Raw genomic sequence first — 25,078 nt, forward strand, 5'->3', positions numbered from 1 at the left:
AATATTACGATATACTTTGTGTTGCTGGGAGTCTATAACGAAACAGACTGGTTTACCCGCCTGCGAGTTATGAGTGAATGTACACTGTTACCAAGTTGTAACTAGAGAGAGAAATACAAGAATCATCCTCAGTAAGTAATATTCATTCCAAATATAAAAAATAACCATACAAGTATGAAGGTATTATATTTATGCACTGTAAAGTCTAAAAGTTTAAGAATTTAAAACATTAGCTCTGAAAATGGTTCCCTATTAAATACCACGACAATCAATAACAGTATTTCATTACTTGCATTCATCAATTTCCACTTAAATATATAGTGGTATTTAATGTTATACAGTCAAATTTAATTCTTATGGGACACAATATATTAGAACATTACATCTGCAAAATATACTTTTTGTTTTTTGCTATACACATTATACATTGATTTTGCAACTAATTAATCAGGAATGGCTGAATTAGGTAAATACAAACTAATTAAAGAAAGTTATCGATACATGCAATTTTATTAACTCTATAAATCTCTTTCTCCCATAAGATACTTTTAGTATGCTTGTCCATTGGAAAATCAAAGGCTCGTCTGTCCTGACAGAACAGGTTAAAAACCCAGGAGAAGGCCAAGAAAGTGGCAGCATTGGTTGGAAAGGCCCTTATCAGCGTTGAGTTCAAACCTTGGGTAAAGCCCTTTAGTCCTTCCTTGTTGTAGCTTTTAGAGCAGCAATCCCACAAGCCAGTGTATTGTGGTGGTCCAAGAGCACCATCTGCCTGAAGACGAGACTTGATTACATCTACAGGGTAGGTTACAATCCATGAAAAGATACCTGCTAGTCCACCAGCAGCTAACAGACTTGTTGTACTAAGTCCACTGTCATCTTCAGACAACATGCGGGTCAATATTTCAAAGCTACCAAAGTAGGAAGCAAAACCTGGAGCATCACGCAGGATGGTGCAGGGTAATCCTTTATAGATTCCGCGAAACCCTTCTCTTTGCATCGTCTTAAGCAGGCAGTCAAGAGGGCTTCTATAAGAGTACATTGTATTCGTGGAATGAAGGAATCGAGGTGTAATTGTGATTGATTCCTGGCCCTGAAGTTGCAAGCGGGTTTTGGTCAGCTCCATAGGACTAGAGATAATACTCTGGATGGTCCCAGCAGCAGCTCCAGCAGCCATATGGCTCATCAGAGAGTTAGGGTCACTAAATGAACGTTGAACATTACCATAGACTCCAAAGGCAATGGCATTAATAAAGGCAAGGCTACACATTGGAGAAGACATTCCCTTGTATAAACCATGCACCTATTAAAAAAAAAAAAGGTAAATTTGCTTAAACTTTCACCAATTAGACTGAAAAAGGAAAAGGAGACTGCTGCAACATCTTAAAACTTAATATTACAGCTTTACTTGACAGTCATTCACATACTATGAAACGTGTAAAATTTTAATTTTGAATATTCAATCGATAATGGTTTGCTAAATATTAAAATGTTCATAATTCAAAATTAACTATTTTTGTATTTGTACAAAGTATTATGTTGGTGATATTTAAATCGATTATGTTGCCTACTATCTCAGGCCTTTTGAAAACACTTATTTCTGTATGCATGTCATATAACATTAATAAAAACTAAGACCCCGTTCTCACTTAACGATTTTTCTTCTACTTCGTGGATATACTTAACACGTGTCTAATAGTTTATAAGCGAAACAGCTGTTCAGGGCTATTAAATATAAAACACAATGTACCTTTTCTGTCATTTGTTCAGTCTAAAGCTTGTAGAAAGTGTTGTTTGTCTAAAGTAATAATTGAGCAATGGTTCCTGCTAATTAAAGAAAAAACGAATAAAATCAATATATTCACTAATTTTCGTAAAATCTGGCAAACATTCAAAAACAGCGATTTAATCCTATTTTAGCAACACAAAGGATTTATTTCAAATTATTTTAACCTTAGAATTAGCGATGAAATACATATCGTCTTTGGTGAAACAGTTAGTGTATTGCCGTAAAATACGCACATTTTTTGAAAGATACTTGTTATTTTTTATTTCTGTTACGGGCGTACTATCATCATTACGCTATAAGGTGAATTTGTGCGCCTACTGGATGCACAATATGTAAGTGACTATTTTTCCATATTGTGCTAAAAGGGAAACAAGCTACAACTAAGAGCGTAATGATACAAAGAACGATCGATAAATTGCGTTTACGAACTTACCGAGAGCAATTGCATCCGCTGTTAGCTGTGTTTCTCGTGCAAAGGACCAACCTCGCATTAGAGAATTAGCGATTACTATAATTCCGTATTTATTGAATGTAGTTTATTAAAACGTATACAGAAAATCGGGCTTCTTTTAATACAGAATTTGCGTAAAACAATTTCAAGGTACTCATATTTCATTTGCACAATATCTAGAACCTCCTAAAATGTTTTTTTTTCTAGGTAACATCGTATATTTTACCTGTGAGTTTCTCTACACAAACAACACACTTTAAGCCTCCTATGTTTGATGATCTAGCAGACAGAGCTGTTACAGATCTTAGATTTTTATGGAACCAGCGAGTTCACCAAAAATTCAAACTATACAGATAAAAACACAAACTGATGCCCTTGCTTGACAGAATGATTTGCTACAAAATAAATGACCTATTGGAAAAACACATAAAAACTCAAGACTGAACATCTATGTAAAAGTGTTATTAAACTGTATTGGTGATCAATTCTCTAACATGTCAAACAGCATTCTGCTTTTATATAACAAGTGTTGATTCTGTACAAAACACGTGTAAGGTAAAATTCGGATGCTCTTCGAAGATGAAGGGATACTGTTTAAAGACAGTTGTAAAATTAAACTAAAATTTTATTGTTTTATTGTATGATTCCACTCCTACAATTAAAATGCGGGAAAGAGCTAATGAGCGAATAAGGGCGAAGCTTTTACAACCATACAGAGTACTAAGAAACTGGAAATAAATAAGTGTGTAAATTTTGTTTATGTATTTTTTAGTACTTTACGAAGGCCAAGTAAACGTTAAGATATTACTGAAGCATTCAATCGCTACTTAAACCAGCATACAGACGATTGTCCGTGATAGTGAATTACTGAAGAGTAGCATTTACTGATAGGGGCAAAATCTGGCCAGTACTGTATTTATCACGGCAAAGATTATCTGGACCATTGCGTAAAATTGCTTATGGGTCCACATCTTTGTTAGTTACAGGGTATGCCCTTTATTATATGTGGATCACAAGACCAATTTAGACAAATATTAATACTGTGATCATCCCCATGTTTTTTACATAGGAAATGAGTGATTTCACTCAATTTTATTTTGGCCAATTAGGAAAAAATAATATAAAATAAATTACTAGCTGTGGTGCAGTATGTAACCTGTAGTGAATATAAAAAAAAGGTATTTATAGGCTTAAAAGTACCCCATTTTTTATTTTGTCTAATAAATTATAACTGTAAAAAGAAAAAAATATCGTTCTTGAATTTCTGGTTTTTACATGTTTATTTATTTTGTAGTTTTCATTTGCACAGAAACAAAATTTCAATGTTTGAAATGCTGACTTAGATCTTTCACCTTTTAACACCAAAATCAATAGGGGTATTCTAAATTCCTAAAGGAAGTGATGCTCAGAACTGCTATTATCATGGAGAAAGGTGAAAACGGTCAAAGTCATCCTCATATCACCCCGACTCTGTTTTATTTATTTTTTGTCTGTGGGAAGGTTAAAAATAATTAATTTACGATTCGTCAAGGAATGTTGAATACTTTTAAATTACTAGTTACAAAGTAAATAAAATATTTCATGAATATAATTATCTTTACTTATGTTTACTTCACAAGTGCGAGGAGATGGTCTGTAAATGTGTAGCGTTCCACAATATTTCACTTGGGGCTCCATAAAAAAGAATTATGATATTTATAAAAGAGAAACGTTTTCATACCGATTCTTTTTGTACGATGGTGGTAATACAGTGAAATGTTCCTCTGTACACGGGCTTGCTGGCATCTTGAGTCTGTAGTCGAACCTATATGTAAATAATAATAATAATAAAGACTACTAAAAGTATTTTACAGAACACAATGCACGACACTTATCAAGCTGTAAAATATTAAGCACATAGTTTTATATATGCAGTTAATAACACGCCAGATTATTTACATTCTTTACATACGTATATATGTCCACACATCGTCGACAAACAGAAACTAGCGTGCGTTAGTTTTCGTTTTATTTTCAATTCCACTATCGTTAATTTGTAGAATGTGTTTTTGGGTAATAGTAATAATACGAAGTATCAGATAACCACATTTAACTTAACAAGTCAGATATATCACTATAGTTTATTTCAAACACTTTAAACAATTATTTGCATTTCTGAACGAGGCAAACATTGTATTGTTTTGTATCGTGACGATCTTATAAAAATATAATGTTTGAAAGAAAAATATTACTTAAGAAAAGAGAATAAGTGTTTTCCTATTTATTCCGTTTATTGTTTTTATATTGTTATTGTTTTGAATTAAGCACAAAGCTACACAATGAGCTATCTGTGCTCTGCCCGCCACGGGTATCGAAACCCAGTTTTTAGCGTTGTAAGTCCGCAGATATACCACTGAGCTATTGGGGGGCGTTTTCATGTTAATCTGCTTGCTTGTGTTAATAAATATGCACTTCTTGCTTATAGCCGAGGTAGGTAACTTAAGTCTCTGATCAAAGGAAATTTAAAACTAGATTTGACCTTATAATTCCGGAATACTTTGAGGCATGACAGATTTTGAAATTTATCTCTAAACTAAAATTAACGAATGTGTAACTGTCTTTATTCTAGGCGTCTGCGACTTTTTGTGGATAAATTTCAACAATATAAACGTACAACATGCAATCTACTTGTTGTTAAATAATATATTCAAAACAAGTTAAACGCATGTACACAAAATTATTTACTCTGTAGGTTATCACAACTGAATCTAGAGCTTTAAATAACTTCCCTTTACGTCAAAGTACACACACAAGACAAATTATTCTCCACTCTCTGTTACAACAGGTTGTGGATTCATTGTAGAAATCGCCTGTTGTAGTTAAACTGACATACAGTGTAACTTATTTTATTTTCACTAACTTCCTCTCTCTATGTAAATATTTATAACACGTGACAGAAAAATCTACAAACATCTTGCCCTCCAGTTTGTTTTTTATTTTTTGAATCTCGCGTAAAGCTACTCGAGTGCTATCTGCGCTACCTGTCCCTAATTTAATAATGTAAGACTAGAGGGAAGGCAGCTAGTCATCACCACCCTTGGGCTACTCTTTTACCAATGAATAGTGAGATTGACCGTGACATTATAACGCCCCTACGGCTGAAAAGGCGAGCATGTTTGGTGCGACAGGAATGCGAACCCTCAGATTACGAGTCGCACGCCTTAACCCACTTAGCCATGCCGGGCCGTCTCTAAGTGGAATAAACCCTACTGTCAGAATACTGACCTCCTCTGTTCTAACCAAGTAAAAAGGTAATCAAGGAGCGTCTTCATCGACATTTAGACAGAATGAAACTTGTGGAAAAGAAACTGAAGAGAGTAACAAGGAAAAGCATGTAGTTTGTGTGTGCATGAGGGGGAAAGTCAATAGGACAAAAGGACACAGGTAATGTCAGAGAAGAAACTCCTGATAGGCAGCTGTGTCTGTTCAACATAACCACGTAATTACACACTAAGTACTCAACTCTGCCTAGACCTAAAATAACTTTAAAATACCATTAATACGTTTGCATAAATGTGTATTACTTAAACTTTCCTGAATAAAGTATTAAAATTACTCCATGACATTCTAAATGCAGATTTAACATAACTATTGATAAAGCTCGAAACTGTAGTTCTCAATCACTACAGTAGTTCATAATTTAATGTAGTGGAGTAGTATGTTATATTGTTGGACAAATTCGTTAGGATTATTTCGTAGAAAAAAAAATTGCAAAATTCAAATCCACATAACGATAATGAATTAATTTACGTTTTCAACATCGTTTCTGTAAACTACGTTCACTGTTAGGTCTAACTTCACAAACAACGTAGAGCTTCTTCAGCTAAGTTACACCTAACTCAAAAATAAAGTTCAAGTCACTTGCAAGAATTATCCACGATATGATCTACAACAAAAATACACACTGACAAACAGACTCACTTCCTCTCATTGTCTACTTCGCTTATTGAAAATTAACTGGTTAATTAACTAACTCATTTACTCAGTCTGGCATTTTTATATTGTACTAGTTTTCCATGTACTACAGGAAGCTCTGAGAGTTCACGTTAAACAAAGTTAAGAATAATAAACAGCCATAACCTTTTGTGATTTTTAACACTAATATAACCCTTACCGATTCAAACCATACAAATTATATGAGAAAATATTTAACGTGATAAGTTGCTGAGTCTTACAATTACTTAGTAATTTCACTCACATTCTAAGTTTTAAGTAAACAGTCTACGATGAAGTGTTAAAATAAAGTTACATAAGAAAACCAAAGATACAGCGACAAAGTATGTAACAAATTACTCGAAGTTTTTAAAAATCTCCTTTGATGATTAAAACATACACAAATTTTTTGTTGATATACTTCATATTTTTATATATTTTATACCTATACATAAAGTTACGTTCAAGTTACGAATTTTTGGCCAAAACGTCGAACGTTTTCTTTTTTCAGTTTACAACTGTAACCATTTTTGTATTAGCAAAATACGTGTCTGAACACCCAATACACTTTTATTATTCCAAAATTATCAGTTGCTCATACATTTCAAAATGATTCACTTATTCGTTAAACTTTTCATTGATAATAGGTGAGTATTGACTCAAGACCTTAAAAATAAAATCAGATATGTAATTACCTCGGAACTGATTAGAATTTATGCAGCTCTTTATGCTTGGAGGTTCAAAAGTTTAGGCTCAGTTTTTAATTTTGTAAGATTAGTTAATGTAACCAGTGTTTTAATAGTAACGGGGCCCAGCACGGCCAAGCGTGTTAAGGCGTTCGACTCGTAATCTGAGGGTCGCAGGTTCGAATCCCGGTAGCACCAAATATGCTCACCCTTTCAACCGTGGGGCGTTATAATGTGACGGTCAATTCCACTATTCGTTGGTAAAAGAGCAGCCCACGATTTGGCGGTGGGTTGTGATGACTAGTCTTACACTGCTAAATTAGGGACGGCTAGCGCAGATAGCCCTTGAGTAGCTTTGCGCAAAATTCAAAAAACAAACAAACAAAAACAATTTGATAGTGACAGGGTAGTCGCATCTTAAAAACATGGTGCGTTCATATTTAATACGTCGATTGATCATGTCTAATAGAACATGAGTTTCCCACACGTTCTACATAACAATATAGAACATGCCAAGAAATTAAAAATTATATCTTCTCAGTCTTTCTCAGAAGTTTAAAATCAAGTACTGAATTAACAAAAAAAAAGTATGTACTAACTCAAGTCGAAGAATATTTTAATATCAACGTATGTTCTACTGCCAAGATTCAATGACACAGGTTACCCAAAACAGATGACATTCAAACTTCACTGGCCCTTAGCCAAAATGCAAAACTGGTGCAAGCGAATTTTTACGTTTCATAACCCAAAAATAACTCATCGGTTTAAATTTCTCTAAACATCATTGCTGTTATATGGTTTTAAATCAGTTAGGTTTTTGTTGTTGTAAAGCGATTTTCTTTGTTGAAATGTTTGTTATTGTCTGCACCTTTGATATTAACATTTTATATGCATATTCACACATTTTAAAGGTATTATCATGAATGTGTTGTTTGTTGAATGTACAGCTTCTAAAACTATTTGTTACCGTCCCAAATTTTGAACTTACGACCACAGGACAAATAACTGGCTGCACCCACCGCCAACTCTTGGGGTACTCTTTGCCAACGAAGAGCAGGATTGACGAGTCACATTATAACGCTGCCACTATTGAAAAGGTCGAGCATTTTGGCGCCGAGTTTCAATCACTGGACATACAGATTGCTAGCCGATCGTCTTTACCACCAAGCTGTAACAGGCGTTATTTTCTAGAAATTAGCCTTAAATAAACCCAATGATATAATCACAAGATATTCCTACGGCACCTAATTCCATACAATTGATAAATCTTTTCAAACACGTCTACATTTTTGTAGCACTTGGTATTGGAAATGTACAAGCGATTCACATGTAGCAATCACAAGCAATGAGTAATCGTAACCAAATGTTCAAGTTATCATTAGTACAATACACTACTATAAACAAGAAAACAAAAGCGTGTAAGTTCTAAAGTGTACTAATATTTTGCATCGCTTTACACAGAGAAAAACTATTCTATGTAGCCAAATTTTATTAATCTTAACTTATGAAATAGTATAACATAGTTGCTGTGTTACTTCCTACAATTCAACTTGTCTGGTTTTCATATAAGCCAATATAGCCATGATAACTTTCATATCTGGGATTTATACACGCAAAGCCATGGTTGTACGTTTTCCACCTGACCATACCGGAGCTCCAGTAAAAAATATATTACAATTCAGCCATCGTTCCGTTCATTCTACACACCTCCGTATCAGTTATATTCACATTTACGTTCAGTAAAATTATATGTTTATTTACAAAGCATTTATCACGATTCAGTAATCATTTCAATTAAACACAATTTTATAGCCAATATTTAAAGTGGTTAATTATTATTATTACTATTTCAAATGAAAAGTTTAAGAATTTAATTTATAAAGTATCGAAACGTCTCCACTTTCAAGCTTTACACAAAAGGTGAGAACGTTCAAATATAGAACTCTTATTTACAAAAGAGATAAACAGCATAACTTGAACCTAAAATGTATAACCCATTTCAGTTGAACAGTTATGGGTTTCTTACCTTGACTGTATCTAAAGGATAGCCAACCAAAACGCCTGCACATCCTAAAAAAAAAAAAAGCTTATTCTTAATCAAAGGTGTCCATTATAAGTAGTTAGTGAGATGAAAACAATTAGCACCAATATATTAACTAAAAATTACATATTACATACTAGCTGTAATACCTGTCCGTTGAACAGGTGAAATAAAACCTTGTTTGTAATAAAGGATAGAAAATTGTGTTCTTTTGTCCTTAGCACGACAAACATTAGAAGTGCAATAAAAATCCATAACAACATCAACACTGAAAATAAAGATAAATTAGATGGGGAGGTCCATCTTTTTCGTGACCATCCTCTATCAGTGTCTCCTAAGGCGATTCATCAAAAAATGTGGAAGCCTATAAAGAACACGTGGCACACACACACTGACGTTTCTTGATATGTATTGAATATGTTATGCCTTTAAGTTAGGTTCCAATCAAGGTCGTTCAGAAGAAATGTTGAACATTTTCTTTCTCATTTTATCTATTAAACTTCACTGTCGAGTTTTACCTACGTGTATGCATCTAAACACACACATACATTTTTGTACAAACAAAATGTACGACTGACACAAACTGTACTTGAACCTTTCGCTTACTTTAAAACTACTAGTCTTTTCATAGCTGTCCACTGCAATTCAAGATGTTAATCTCTGGAAGCGTCAAAGGTACCCATTCGCTTCTTATTATGCTGAATTTCTGGAGAATAATGTTTTTGTTTTGCTTTTAATCGTATACGTGTATATAATACAGGAGAGTCACTCTTTGTGCACTGACATATGAACAAAATGCAAGTCAAAAAGCTCTTTAAACTCACGCACGTATAACGTTTGAAAACCAAGTTCACAATTTCACAGATATCAACAAAAAGATGAAGTTATTAATGTAACAGAAATTTGGAGTAATTACTCGAGAAGTTATTCATTGTATTTATCAACGTAATGTTCTTAAGTTTTATGGTTTGTTCTAATAGGAATGCGCTTAATTGGGCTTGAATTGTAAGTAGTATTAAAATAAAGGAAGGAACATGTCTGAGGTCAGGCCAAGACAAAGCGGTGGACATTCTGATGGAACAGAAATAGTGCCTGCAGTTACTGAATTGAGCTTTAATGATGAGTAAGCGCATATTTTACTTTCTTGTCTGAAGGGCTTTGCTTGAATTGCCACATAGTTAGGCCGTTCCATCAGACTAAAAAACTAAGTATATATATATATCTTTCCAAGGCTTGGGGTAAAGGAGTTGGGGTGATTTTGTTGATTCTTCTTAGCGTTAAAGAAATCATCAAATAATAATATACTGTTCGAATCGTTAAGGAGTATGAATTTGGATGGACAAGAGTGAAATATAAAGGTGTACGATGCACCCAATCACTCACACCCACAGCCCCTAATGTGGTCTACTATAATAGCAAACTAAACTTTAAAAAATATTAAAGTGCACTAAATTAAAGCATTAAATACATCCATAAAGTTTACCCCACAGCGGTTATGGGTAACTGTTAAAAAAAACAACTAAACAAAACTTTAATGTGTTATATTATGCAATGGTATTTTGTGTTACCATAGTTTTGATACAGAAACGCTGAGCTTAAAATTGGTTGGTTGAGGACGGGCTTATTTTTTAGCGCTAGATCGTTGAGTAGTGGCTTGTTGTAAAAACAAAAATCTGTAAATTCTAATCACACTTTCTCTGGATGCTAAATTTAAACGAATCCATCATCTAGAAATCATCTTTAAACAGTAATTCTAGAAGCTCACATCATCTAATCTCACAAGCAACTTACAAATTTCTCATATTTCCTGCTTACAAAATTATATGTAGCCAACCATTTACTATAAATTTTTATATTATTCTGGAATACCCGTTTTTATATTACTGATAATATCACAGCAGATTAGGCTTAAAGGCATTTTAAGCCAGTATATACAACACCTTTATTGAGTAGGTTTTGGTTTGGAATTTCGCGCAAAGCTACACGAGGGTTATCTGCGCTAGCCGTCCCTAATTTAGTTGTGAAAGACTAGATACAAGGCGGCTAATCATCACCATCCACCGCCAACTCTTAGGCTACTCTTTTACCAACGGATAGTGGGACTGATTGTAACATAATAACGCCCCCACGACTGAAAGGGTAAGCATGTTGGTGGGACAGGGATTCAAACCTACGAGCCTTAAATTGAGAGTCGAGTACCTTAACAATCTGGCCTTACTGAGTAGGAAAAAAGAATTTTTTTACTGCAGTAAAACACATTATGAAACATACTAGCGAGTCATTTTTATGTTGACGTTACAGTAATTTTCATGACAACGTGGGTATATGTCATTATGTTTTATTTCTTAAAAACGTTAAAATTTCTTTAAACTATTTCACTTACTTCAAGTTTGGTTACACACTTTGGTAATACTGATGCTAAACTAGCTAGAGTACCCGTCTCTTGAACAAAAATTATGTAAATTCATTGTTAATGAAAGGTTATATTAGGACATAAAAAGTTGCTTCCCTTTTATGTAATTGTAAAAAAAAACACAAACATTAAACTGCAAAATATGAAACCGCAAATTTATACCTATCTCTCCATGGACACAACAAACATTCATGCGAAATTTAGTTAAGAACAATCAATATGGGGCAAAGTAATGGTGCAAAAACGCCATAAAAATTGCAAAACGTAAAATAAAAGTGAAAATTTGAAAAATCTCCCCACGGACCCAACGAACGTCCAATGCACTGCTGGTGAACATAGATACTATAGCGACTACAATAAAAATATTATATTTTTTCCAAGATGATATTCAATTAATGATTTTAAATTAATTCGTTACATAATTATAGAAAAGCTCAAAAAAGCTTGTATTAAGAAATTAACGTATTCCAATAGGCCTAACATTTGTGATAAAAAATCCGTAAGATGTATAATTTTATACATTCCTTTTAATCTTTTAATTTCAAGTTCAAAACCAGAGGGTTTGAAAACAGTTTTTCAGGTCTATCCTTTATCTAGACTAACAATGTATATACATTATCGGATTTACTTTTCCTGTTACATTTCTATTACGTTTTGGAACAATTTCGCATACACATGAAATTCATAACTTCCTGGAGTATCGACTGCATTGTACAATCAATCACTCATTGTTTACAAAACGATCTGTCTTTTCTTTCTTGTCTATTTATCAAACACTGACGTGTGTAGACACGCGAGTTAACGGTTACCTGGCCCTCATGACAGAACTCGTCATGTTACCAGGCTATCTGAGGGTCGTGGGTTCGAGTCCCCATCCCACCGAAACATGCTTGCCCTATTCAGCTGTGGGGGCATTATAATGTAACGGTCAATCTCGTTAGCAAAAAGCTCTTTCACTATTAAATTAGAAATGGCTAGCGCAGAAAGCCGTCGTGTAGCTTTTCACAATACTTAAAACAAACCAAACCAGGCTATCTTTTGGTTACAATTCGCTGTCAAAGAGACCTTTTGTTCATTATCAAAACTAGAGAAATGGATTGGACTATGTGATACAAAAAAACTATTTGAAATTTTATTTAATACACACAGTCAGTACAGCCCACAAAGAGAGTAGCCGGGTAACTTGCACCGGGAATGGGGATTCAGGAAGAACCAAACAAATTTGTTTGATGGTTTACCATCGTATCACATGTATAAAACAACATCCCAGTCACGCCTGTGCACACATATACACCATTGGTTCGTTTGTATTCCGATTTTCAGGAACAAAAGTAGTTCTTGTTGAATAACTCCACGATTTAAGAAAATGGGGCACATTTTTGTGAAGATTTTCACACATTTTGTGAAAAGTGGGGAAGCACATCTGAGAGGAGTCCAGCTGTTTTTATTCCGTTTTAAAAATATAGAATCAGATAGTATTTTGATGCGTAGGACTGCATGCATATTAGAAGTTTAGTACTGAATTGAGCTCTGCAGTTTAAAATTATCACACGTGTGTATCACCATGATTTTTGTTTTAAATATGTGATGACGTGCTCACTTATATAACTTCCGTTGTCTCGTTCAGCGACTGGCAGACAAAGGTATGATCGATAAGACCTCAACCAACAAAAGTCTTAAGAAATATCTGAACACCTATTGTCGTCTCCACTTAAGTGCCCCCATTAGTATAGCGGTAAGTCTACGGATTTACAGCACTAAAATCAGGGATTCGATTCTCTCGGTGGGCTCAGGAGATAGCCCGATATGGCTTTGCAATTAGAAAACACTCCACTTACGTGTGCAATGTGTCTTAGACGTCATAAATATGTTAAACCATCTTAATAATACGAATCAAGGCCTTGAGCAAAAGTAGCTGTGCTTTGGTAAGACTTTTCACAAACACCATAACTACATTCTGGGATTTTTTTTTTAAAGCAAGATACCGAATATTCAATGTTCCAAGTTGCCACAAAAATATGGGAGATTCTGTATGACTGACAGTTTCTGATTGCTTATAGCATAATTTTGATATTAGTTCACATATATTTATATTTGAAAGTCATAAACAAAATCTTAAATATTATGTTTAAGGGGTCAAAATAATAACCTTGAGTTCGTAATAACGTGAAAATGTTGGGGCGTCAATATGTAACGCCTGTTCATTTAAGAAGATCACTTTCAATAAACAGGCTTTTTTTCATAACGTTTAAATATAATAAATATTAATTTCTCAGAAAAGAAAAATATATTATCGTACTACACCTTCATTATGAAACCCTTGCTTCCTTTGTCAATACACGATGGACTAATATAATGTCATATTTATGCTAATTCATTATTCCATCAGTTTTTATGAAGATGGCCAACACTATTCACAGATATTGCGCCCCAAACCAGCACTAAAACCCTTCGCAGGGTTGACTATTGGCATAAGGCCAACCCCTCTGACTCTTCGACAAACACATACACGCTGTTTGGAAATAGGCGGTTAAATGGTATACTAGTCTGTCCAAAGTACCTTGTGCCACTGTTCTAAAGATCAGAATAAGTTTTTCTCGTGCAGTAGGAACTTTCTTGTGGCTGCTACCCTTCCTTAAAGGTCACATTTCTACACCTTTCTTGGGAGTGTACTTCTTTAAACTGTGTTTGATTCATGTCACCAGCAACGTTTTTCTTAATGTTTCTTCGGTTTTTAGAGAATTGATTTTTAGATTTACAATTTCTTTTGGTGAGTTTTGTTTTTCCTTTCCATTTTCTGCATTGTCTGACGTCATGTGGGTGGGTTTCTTTGTATATGCTGAATGTGTGCTTTACAGTACTTGGTGAACTTCCAATATCTTTAGTAATTTCTGTCATTAAAATCCAAGCAATATCACGTAAATATCTCACTCATTTCATCACAGGGTATTATTTCTCTTTGTTTTGTAAATTTAATGGCCACGCCACACTATATTAGCGATGTACTGGGCGATGTTTTTTCTCTCTTAAAACAATCATTCTTCGTATACTTAAATGTACTTGCATGAAAAACAAGTTTTTTTGTCACTGATACCTGGTACCGAAACTAAACGTGACAGTATTTCACTGCTCTGTATTTTGACACACTGGAAAACCTTTAAAAACCTGTGCCACTTAATCATTTGTTGCTATGTGTAGTATATTAAAATTGTGTATAAAATAAGAAAGTCAATAATTTGCTTAATTTGATACTTTTTAAATATTTCAAACTGCAATATTTTTATTTCTTGTGCAAAAAACATCAAACTTCAGATCCAATGGGGATCTTCCAATACGTTTTCATACAACTATATGTATGTAATATGCTTTATTTAATAAACGTTAACAAAGCTACCAGACAGACTGAACTACCTTTATAATATGCCCGACGTGGCCAGGTGGTTAAGGCGCTCGATACATAGTCTGAGGGTCGCAGGTTCGAATCGTCGTCACACCAAACATGTTCACTCTTTCAGCCGTGGGAGCGTTATAATTTGACGGTCAATTTCACTATTCGTTAGTAAAAGAGTAACCCAAGAGTTGGCGATGGGTGGTGTTGACTAGCTGTCTTCCCTCTAGATTCACGTTGCTAAATTAGGAACGGCTAGTGCAGATAGCCCTCGAGTAGCTTTGCGCAAAATTCAAAAACAAACCTTTATATAATGTTGCTTCGGGTCAGTCCACAAAGAAAAAGAGGTCAAGCAATCCAATACAATTTGTATTATATTACCATAGCTCTCAGCATTTTTACAGTTTAAAGTGGCCATGGTGTTTATCAAGTGATATTTATTGCAACTTAGAAGTCTTAAAAGTGAATTTTGTGAATAACAGTAGAATACAGGTCTCAAGTTAAACTTATTTCTGTAACGTATCCTTAATTTGGGACGTAGGAGATGACGTCTGTATAGCGTCATCTGGTTAGTGAATCGTAAATATTACTGCATGTCATTCATTTAATCGAAGTTGGAGAGAGAAATATTGCGTATTACTTAATACTTGCAAGTTAATAGCACACGATATTTGTTATTATTACCTCGTGCTTTCTAACTTTGCAAATATAAAGATCTGGGTCTCTATAGGTTAGTTTAAAAATGTTCTGTGAATAATGGCGGCAATAAAGATTTATACCGGAATATAAACACTTGGAACTGATAAAATACTTAACAGGCTTAGCTAACCTTACGTAATGAACAATAAATAATGTTACTTCCAAATGCCAACATTAATTGTGACGACTGAAATAACAAACATCACTTAATTTGGGTGTTTTTTTTCCTTTCAGGACGTTTGGAAGCCCTCCTGGAAAATGAAAGCATGTTGAGGTTGGATTTTGTCATATGAATACCAAATGCTTCAATTGTTAATGCTGACATTACAACGTCGGTTCTTTAGGTCTACAGCAAACAAAACAACAACGACATTCCACAAGTATCTCCAAGAATTTCGTTCAAATCCTCATTCTACCAATTCTGTAACACCTTCTGATCACATAATTTTATGTGCGACGGTCTTTTTTTTTTTTATTAATGTCTAAGGTGAAAAATATGTTGGCTACAGTTTATTTTTCCTAGACACGAATCATTACGTAAGATAAACTTCCTTGACTACCCCAAGTAAAAGTATATTTCACGTCAGTTTAGAACGATCTATAAATGCGTGACTGACACCATGACCAATTTGAACTGGAAAAGATTTAAAAGTTTAACGAAAAATGAAGTTAGACGTTTCCAACTGGTCTCAAACCAATTCGGCAATCTGTTTCTTTCGTCCTGAAGAGTTTATGCAATTTAATATAAATTTTAGTTGGTTTCTACATACCTTGCGCATAAGTACCTATAATACAAATACGATATATATCTGGTTTGATTTGGTTTGAATTTCGCGCAAAGCTACACGAGGTCTATCTGCGCTAGCTGTCTCCAATTTAGCAGTGAAAGACTAGAATGAAGGCAAATAGCCATCACCATCCACCCCCAACTCTTGGGCTACTCTTTTAGCAACGTCACATTATAACGTCCCCACGGCTGTAAGGGCGAGCATGTTTGGTGTGACGAAGATTACCCGCGACCCTCAGATTACGAGTCGAGTGCCTTAACCACCTGGCCATGGCGGACCGATATATCTGAACTTACACTGGAACACATCATTGAGATTTAGTGCCCTAGTCAATTAGGTACAACAGCTTTACTGCAGAGATTAGATGAATGGTTGCTGTAAAATAAGCTTGCCATCACATACTTGAAACAATTTAAAAACTTTATAGTTTAATATTAGTTAAAACTTCCTCAAAATATTATATTTTTAAGATGGGACAAAAACAAACTTTTTGTAGTGGACCACCTAAATTGCGCTAAATCCTCCATCCTTATTTTTACACGTATTGCAGAATAGTGCAACAAAACACCATTTTCTTACATGGTTTGTGAAGCTTTAATTATTTGTTAACACTCCTACGAAAAAAATATTTACATCCACTAGTGATTTTGGGGCCTATCAGGCCCCATATATTTTTCCAATAGAAACACAGTGATTTAGCAACATTCATTATAAACAACTTTAGAATGGCTCTGACAAACATTTTTTTTACAATTTGAGCAAACAATTTTCGACTGTCTATCTTTTGATCTGCCGCACAAATGGCATCGTCCTCTTTTTGCCCTCTTTGCAGGCGGTTCACATGAGGTTGTTTTGTCATTATCTTTGCAGTATATTTCTTTGATTTCAAGCACCAATTGCCGTATAAATTCTCTTCTGGCTCTTGATTTATGTTGATGAAGAAATTCTGGATGTTTTGTCGAGTACAGAACGAAAGCATTGTACGCAGCAAGATCTAGAATGTTATAGAATATGCAGACTGACCAGCGCTTTGATCGCCTCTTTGTTGTATATCTCACCAGTTGATCGAGAGTGTCGACACCTGCCTTCGTTGCATTGTAAAGATTGACGATTTCGGGCTTTCCATTCTCTTCTACTTCACCAGACTGATGCTGAGAACTCAGAAGTAGCATATATTTTCCTGGTTTGTCTGAGTGCCTGAGAAGAGTGATGTCATCATGGTAGAAAAACTTTGGTGATATGGTGATAACTCTCTAGATTTTGCATTTATTTCAAGAGGCAGGAAGGTTCTTGATTTCCGTATGGTTCCAACAAGTCCTGTTCTTTTTGTTCGTAGGTACTTGGCAAGTGTCATTGTTGTGAAGAAATTATCTGTCGTTATTGTCCTTCCTTTTTCAAGAAATGGCAGACTCAGTTCTCTGACTATTCTTTCTCCTTGATTTGTTTCTGTCGTATTTCCAACCTTTCCAGTATAAATTTGAGCGTTGAGGAGGTAACTTGTCTTTGCATCTGTTAGGCACCAAATCTTTATTCCGTATTTGCCTGGCTTTGTTGGAATGTTCTGAAGCCAACTCTTCCTTTGAAGTTACATAGTTGTTCATCCACTGTCAGGTATTCGCTTGGGTTGTAACTGTTTTTGCAATTTTCAATGAAAAAATTCCAGACTCCAGAGATGGCGGCATCTTTGATTTCTCTATTTCTTTGAGAGTGGATGTCAAATCTGATTTTTGAGCATATTTTTGTCTTGTGAATTTGTCTTGTGTAATCAGTTTTCGCAAAAATGGCAAACCGAATTCGGTTGAAAACATTTCGTCTATCGATGCATTTTTGGATTTGCTTATTCCAAGGAAAAGATTAGCTGCAATCCATTTCCAGAGGTCTTCTTCAAAAAATGGTTCTTTCATGACGGTGTTTGTTGGGTGAATGATCTGTTCCATCATATTATCAGAAATAAAAATTTTGAATGTTTCGAATGGTGTAGAGACTCTTGGAGCAGCTTGCCTTGTAATGCCTGGGTTCCCATTGAATATATTGAGAGCTGCAGTTCTCCTGTTGATCCTTGAAGGTGTTGTTGAATAACTAAAATTCTTATCTTTGGACAAAAGTTCGTTCACTGGCATCGCAGTAAGATCTTCTTGATTACTTTCTTCACTTTCAGAAGGGTACGGCGCGATTTGTTCATCATTTTCGGCTTCAGAAGGATCATTATCACAACTTTCAGAGTAGTCTTCGACATTATCATGTTCACTTTCATCGTCGGATGGTTTTGTCAGTAAATGTGCAGCTTCATCAAGAGATATCATTTTTGACACGGTTTGAAGATTTCAACTCATATATATAGGATTTGTGGATTCTTCTAGAATATTCTAGAAGCTTCAAGAATATTCTAGAAGCTTCAAGAATATTCTAGATTATTCTGAATACTTCTGTAAAGTTTCTAGAATAGGCGTGGGCAAACTAGGCAATAATCAGGACCGTCTAAAATTATTGTTGGAGTAGAGTTATTATCCTAAATATCCATCTTTTGAAAAGAAGTTGTAAAATTAATATATTTTTACTATAAGTTGCTTTTTTCGCTTGCCCAGGCCTGTTCTAGAATTATTCAGGAAATAAATAAAGTCATTTTTATGTTTTTTGATCTGGGGCCTAATAGGCCCCAAAATACCCTTAGTGGATGTTTAAAATTTTTTTTTTTAATATTATTTCGCAAATGTCTGAAAAGTCAAAATATTATTGCTCCTTAAAATATAAAGGGATAGGGTCAGTTAGTGGCAATTTCATTTAAATACAAAATTATTAGCCTAATATTAATAACCTTTCAAGTTGCTCTGGGGCCTATTAGGCCCCAATTTTCGTAGGAGTGTTAAGCAATAGTTATTTATACCATTAATGAAAATTTTAACGGTGGATCCATTCTTATATTATTACTCTACATCCAGAAATCGAGAATCGATAACACGGAATTTGCCATATATTGGCATAAATTTTGAGCAATCCAGTAGCTCAATCTCATATAAAAATTGTGGGTTCAATATCTTGCTTCAAAAAACATAGTGAAACTCCCACAGTGTAGTTGCGGTGTTGCTAAAGGTCTTACCAAAGCAAAGTAATTTTTTTCAGAACTTTGACTTGTATTATGAAAGTGGTTTAACATGGTTATGGCCAGTGGAAACAGAAAAAAATTGGCCAAAGGTAAAAAAGACAAGGAAAATTACAGAAATAGGTAAATAAGTAAAAAAAAGTCCTATCTTTTAGGAATGGTATAAAATGATAAATTACGAAATAAACATTTTACTTTTTCTATTATCATATACATGCGTAAACCTTATTATGAATTAACAGTCCGTAAACATACTATAGTTGCCTGACTTAGCTGTTATTGATACTGTTTTCTAAAATAATTTTTGGACTTTACCTGTATTATCTAGATTCATTTATAACATCTAAGACACTGCACACTTAATGGAAGCAACAATAAATGTTCCACAGTTTCTTAATATTTTCATTAGTTGAGGTCTGATCAATCAAACCCAAGTATGCCAGTCATTGGACTACGAAAGTGGTTACACTGAGAAAAACAAAGTATCTTATAGCTATGGTGTGAACGCCTTTTCCAAACTGGTAAAGCATTATTAATTAATTATACTTATCATACGATATAAGGCATAGTACCTAAAGCTATACATGTAATAATTCTGCTTTAGCGCTTGCTGATATCGCTAAGTAGCCTAACTGCGTCAGGTGTTCCTGAGTTAAAGGTCGAAAACACCATTAATTTGTTTGTTTGTTTTTGAATTTCGCACAAAGCTACTCGAGGGCTATCTGTGCTAGCTGTCCCTAATTTTGCAGTGTAAGACTAGAGGGAAGGCAGCTAGTCATCACCACCCACCGCCAACTCTTGGGCTACTCTCTTACCAACGAATAGTGGGATTGATCGTACATTATAACGCCCCCACAGCTGAAAGGGCGAGCATGTTTGGCGCGACGGGGATGCGAACCCGCGACCCTCGGATTACGAGTCGCACGTCTTAACGCACTTGAACATGCCGGGCCAACACCATTAGAAGTGAGTACACCCAACTAACAACATGGGACATGATCATACAAACTCCATAGTTTGTCTGTTCTTCATAATGAAGGTTATTATTGATTGTAATTATTACTGTAGAATTTTAGGAAAAACAAAAGGGGGAAATAATTCGTAATCAAATGAAGTTATTTCTAAAAAAAATTGTGTTATTCGAAATTTAATATTAAATTACGTTGGAAAGCAAGCTCAGTATCTTGTTTATAGTCTGTGGATATTGTGATTACCAGAAAAACTTTAAAAAAACTAACTTTGTACAGCCGTCTCTCCCCATTTGTAAGACAACTAATACAAATCTCCCGATTTAATAACGTTTAAGTTCGTTTGCGGTAGATTCATTAGTGTGAAAAAATTGACAGAATACGAATTGACGGCAACTTTGGCATTAATGGCTTCATTTCACTTTAGTTTAATTTCACGTCGCTTACAGAAAAAAGTGACATCCGTACAAATTATTCATATTCGAAAAACACGACAAGATACAACTATTACGTTTAGGATGTCAAAAGTAGTTTTGATCTCGTGATAACATAAAAGCCTTAGGCCTCAATATTTAACGTTTATATTGACATCCGGGAACCTCACTGTCTATGAATGGGCCTTCTTCGTAATCTATATAAATGTAATAGTACTGTCTGTTATTTGTCCATGCAACTACTTTGCAGGATGTAGATGAACTTGCACCAAAATTAATACAGTTTCATTAGGACCAAAATTTTCAGTTTTACGGTTATTATGGGCGTTTTTTTACAACTACTTCCCCCACTGTAGATGGACCTTCATCCGAATTTGTTGTGGAGATTCTTTGGGCCCATAGGGAGATATGTACAAATTTTTAGTTTTGCGGTTTCTATAGGCGTTTCGATTCGATAGCATTTGACGGATTTTCATTCTGATGCCACAAAGGCACACTTCTCTATAAAATATACAGATTTTTGTGACGTCATTTCTACTTCAATCAGACCAAAAATCCGACCCATCTTTGTAGAAAAAAATGGATTACAAAGTTTTCATTGATGCAAAAAAGTGACGACAGACATTAAACCTCAATACCGTGATTCCATATCTTTATAGACCTACTATTAGAGGCTGAGAGGTGCGAACAAACAAACTTAGCTTTATATATTAGATTCTTAATACCAACAGTATAAGGGCTACGATAAAACTTATATCCAGTTAACTAATTTCTCCGAACTCCCCACTTCAAATAGTAATTTCTCATAATGTTTTCTAATCCATACAACAAATCCGTCTAATCGCCCAAATGTACATTTATTATAAAGTATGGAATGGAGCAGTCTAAAGTAGTTATAATTTAGTAAAACTAGAAAAAGAATGGACACTAGCTGCACATTCTGCCTCATGTGTTACACGCCTATGGTTATAATTAATTTGTGTATACTTTTTAAAAATGTAACAAAAGTAAATAAAAACTAAAAAATGTTAAAACAGAAAAAACAATAATAATGAAATGGTAAAAAGTGACTCTTAATAAAGGGGAATGTCTCCATATGATAACAACTAGGCAGTATTCCTCAATAATAGCTAACACCCTCAACCACACACACACACACAAATTAAGTGCCTAATAAAATATACATTTTTGAGTCGAATTAATTTTTAGATCCCATAAAAATCTACTTAAGCGATTATCCGTATTTCCCGGCATCTAAGACGCATCCCTATTTTGGTTAGTTAAATTTTAATAAAACAAAAAAAAAGAATAAGGCTGCAGTATTTCCACCAACCTTACCAAGATGTTTCGTGGATTGTTCTAGTGACTTAAGTGCATAAATCTTCTTGCCTGCTTCTCGTTTTTTGCGAGCGATATACTTATCATATCTACCTTTGAAAGTGTATACCTTATACTACCACTGGAATATATGTATTATTTATTACCAGTAATAATGTTATTCTAAGCCTAAAAATAGTGCCGGTATTACAGCACCTGTTCTTGTTTACTTATTTGTTATTTAATACTAAATAACTTATATATTTCATTGTGGGTCATATAGAGGGGCTTGGATTACTGTCTAGTATCGAAACGCTTCCCCTGGGCTGAGGTTTAGACCTATGAGCAACGTAACCTTCGGCCTGGAAGACGCAGGGTATATTTTTGAGACTAATTTTGGGGCAAAAATAGCGTCTTTAACGCTGGAAACTACAGTACACTCACTACGACATACATAAAACATGAAATAGTTTGCATATGTTATACAAGTGTATATTTCTGTAACTTTTGTGTGAACTGTATTTTGTTTCGTTGGAATTTGCAAGGTATGGGTAAATTTCACTCATCGCCTTGAAAACTTTGCGAAATGGTAAGATTTTCAAATCACAAACACTGATATTATAGTGCGGGTTCATATGAAGATACTTTAATATTATTATTTGGGGTACTAATAGCAATGCGAGAAAAGTTTGCACTTTTAATTTCTATTATATCTGTCTCGAATATAATTTTAGCATTTTAGGGCGTGATTATTAATATAATATGTTTGTGTGTGTTATACTATGGGACCAAAAGCAGAATTTTCTTTTTTAATGCTTCCAACTAGATTTCTAAAATAACATTCATATCGATATATATTTAGTTTTCTTTAGTTATCTTTAGTTTTATTTTAGCACTTATTTTAGAGATCACTTCCATTTCAGCTTTCTTTTAAATTATGCTTTGCAATTTGGAAGGCTCAAAGTATCCTTAAATACAGTAAATACTACTTACGCAAAACAAGCTCACATTCAAGCATAAAACATTTGTTTATATTTAGGATTCTATAATTTATTTAAATAAAAGGTTTAACAATATCATACACATATATATTTATACAAATTTCAATATATCTTATAATCCAAAACCCAAACAACCTATAACATACGATAATTTACATTACGCTTAAGCCTTAATATTAGCATAATTAAGGTTATTCATTTACACAATTTCAAGTATGTTTTAACTTACCCCCAACACAGCCTGCAACGAAATCCAAAGCCATACTACTGCTTGTTGGCTATTTAATCAAAATTTGTAAATCAAAAAATAACCTGAGCCAATGTATTTACTTCAATTCAAATTCTACGAACTACTACAAAATACTTGTTTTCCCTATAAGTATAACGGCTGCTTTAAACGTCTTATTAAAATAACAGAAGTAACGGTATTTTGAATAGTTAATCTGAATTTCAGTGACATTTGTAAGAAGTAATATCTAATGAGAACTGGAGTCTACAGTATTAATGATCTAAATTGCTGTATGGGGATGAAGCAACCTTTATCTTCACAGTCATTCTAACGTAAAGGATAAAATTGTGCGACACATCCCGAACGCTTCGAAACGCCATCTTTGCATTAGCTGTCGATCCAGTCTCAACCGAGCTACGCGGAGTAAATTGATGACGTAAATTGTAACTATGCTGCGCGTCGTAATACACATTTGACGTCTCACTTTTTTCGTTTAATTAAATTTCTGAAAACTCTAAATAAGTATTATTGTCTTTAAAAATGGATTTTCATTAAAATGCAATTCAACATAAAGAAGATCCACATAAACGTTTTGACATGAAATTAACAACTACGGATTACTTCACGGCACTAATTGGTTATCACCACAAGAAACAACAAATGAACATCTCGGAAAATGACGCAGCGAGTCTGTAAAAAAGAACACGTAAATCACAAGTGCCGAGAAAAGAATTAGTCATATCGAGTGATTAATATGAGTTAAAAATCGTACACATAAATATAACAGTATAAGTAATAATAAAACTGTATTGGTTATTAACGTACATTACGCTAAATTGACATATGGATACAACAAATTAGAAGATGCCCATAAATGTAAGAATGGTTTGTTTGAAAATAAACACAAAGCTACATAATGGGCTATCTGTGCTCTGTCTACCACAGGTATCGAAACCCGGTTTCTAGTGTTAGAAGCCTGCAGACATACCGCTATACCACTGGGAGCGATAAGGAAGGAAAAAAATATTATAAACACTTTTTTACAGGTTCTTAAATTCGACGTTTGTGTTCCTTTTGTCAGACTTGAATGTCAAATTACATTTCTTCGTTAAGTAATACTAACAAACTATACAGCGGTAAGTCTACGAATTTATAATGATGAAAGCAGAGGTTCGATTCTCTTCAGTGGACACAATAGATAGTTCGATGTAACTTTGATATGTAAAACACATACACACACACACAAACAATTATAATAGGTAATACAGTTATATTAAAGCAGATGAATCAAACATTTTTCACATCAACTTACCACACATCTTTTATTACAATAAATGTAGATGTTTCTACATAGTTTTTATTTATATAATACTTCCAGTTATTAACAGTAAGAAAAAAATTTATATTTTGCATATAAATTTCTCAACAAGTGGATTTCTCGACATCACTGAGTAAGAAAAAATGCTTAAATATACAATTCTGCTAAACTTACGTTGAATAGACTCTATGTTATTGGAAGGGTTGTGGAATTTTTCTTTTACCTTCTTTTTCTGTGGTATGGGGACATGCTATGTTCTTCTGCCATATAGATTTATATACTTATTTTTTTAAATCATTGGTTACATGGTTTTCGCACCGTCATAACGGCAACACGTGGTTCAGAATGGTCCGTATTATCTTGTTCTAGCAACCTCAGCCTTTTGTTCTGTTTTTGGATAAACTCTCCTGTTAGTAAAGATATTTCAGTATATTTTAAGCCTGTGATAAAACTGGTTATAAATGGAATATCCTTTGGTGTCAAAAGT

The 25,078-nt window shown here is 34.2% G+C and overlaps 1 protein-coding gene across 7 annotated transcripts; it reads right to left on the reverse strand.

The window, feature by feature from the left end:
* Positions 1-127: 127 nt before the first annotated feature.
* Positions 128-23,721, reverse strand: LOC143225677 (mitochondrial basic amino acids transporter-like). 7 transcript variants are annotated; one of them, XM_076455516.1, is made up of 5 exons: positions 23,274-23,661; positions 8,922-8,965; positions 3,958-4,041; positions 1,748-1,821; positions 128-1,300 (listed from the first exon to the last, which is right to left on the reverse strand). In XM_076455516.1, exons 4-5 carry the CDS (start codon positions 1,757-1,759, stop codon positions 482-484), a joined length of 831 nt encoding a protein of 276 aa, XP_076311631.1. In that variant the 5' UTR covers positions 1,760-1,821; positions 3,958-4,041; positions 8,922-8,965; positions 23,274-23,661; the 3' UTR covers positions 128-481. The 7 variants fall into 7 exon arrangements, with proteins under 7 accessions (XP_076311631.1, XP_076311630.1, XP_076311629.1 ...); XM_076455515.1 differs by having other exon boundaries at positions 1,748-1,824; XM_076455514.1 differs by lacking the exon at positions 1,748-1,821 and having other exon boundaries at positions 23,274-23,721.
* Positions 23,722-25,078: the final 1,357 nt, after the last annotated feature.

This window comes from Tachypleus tridentatus, chromosome 9 (assembly GCF_004210375.1).
Source record: "Tachypleus tridentatus isolate NWPU-2018 chromosome 9, ASM421037v1, whole genome shotgun sequence".
In the NCBI taxonomy this organism is placed as follows: domain Eukaryota; kingdom Metazoa; phylum Arthropoda; class Merostomata; order Xiphosura; family Limulidae; genus Tachypleus; species Tachypleus tridentatus.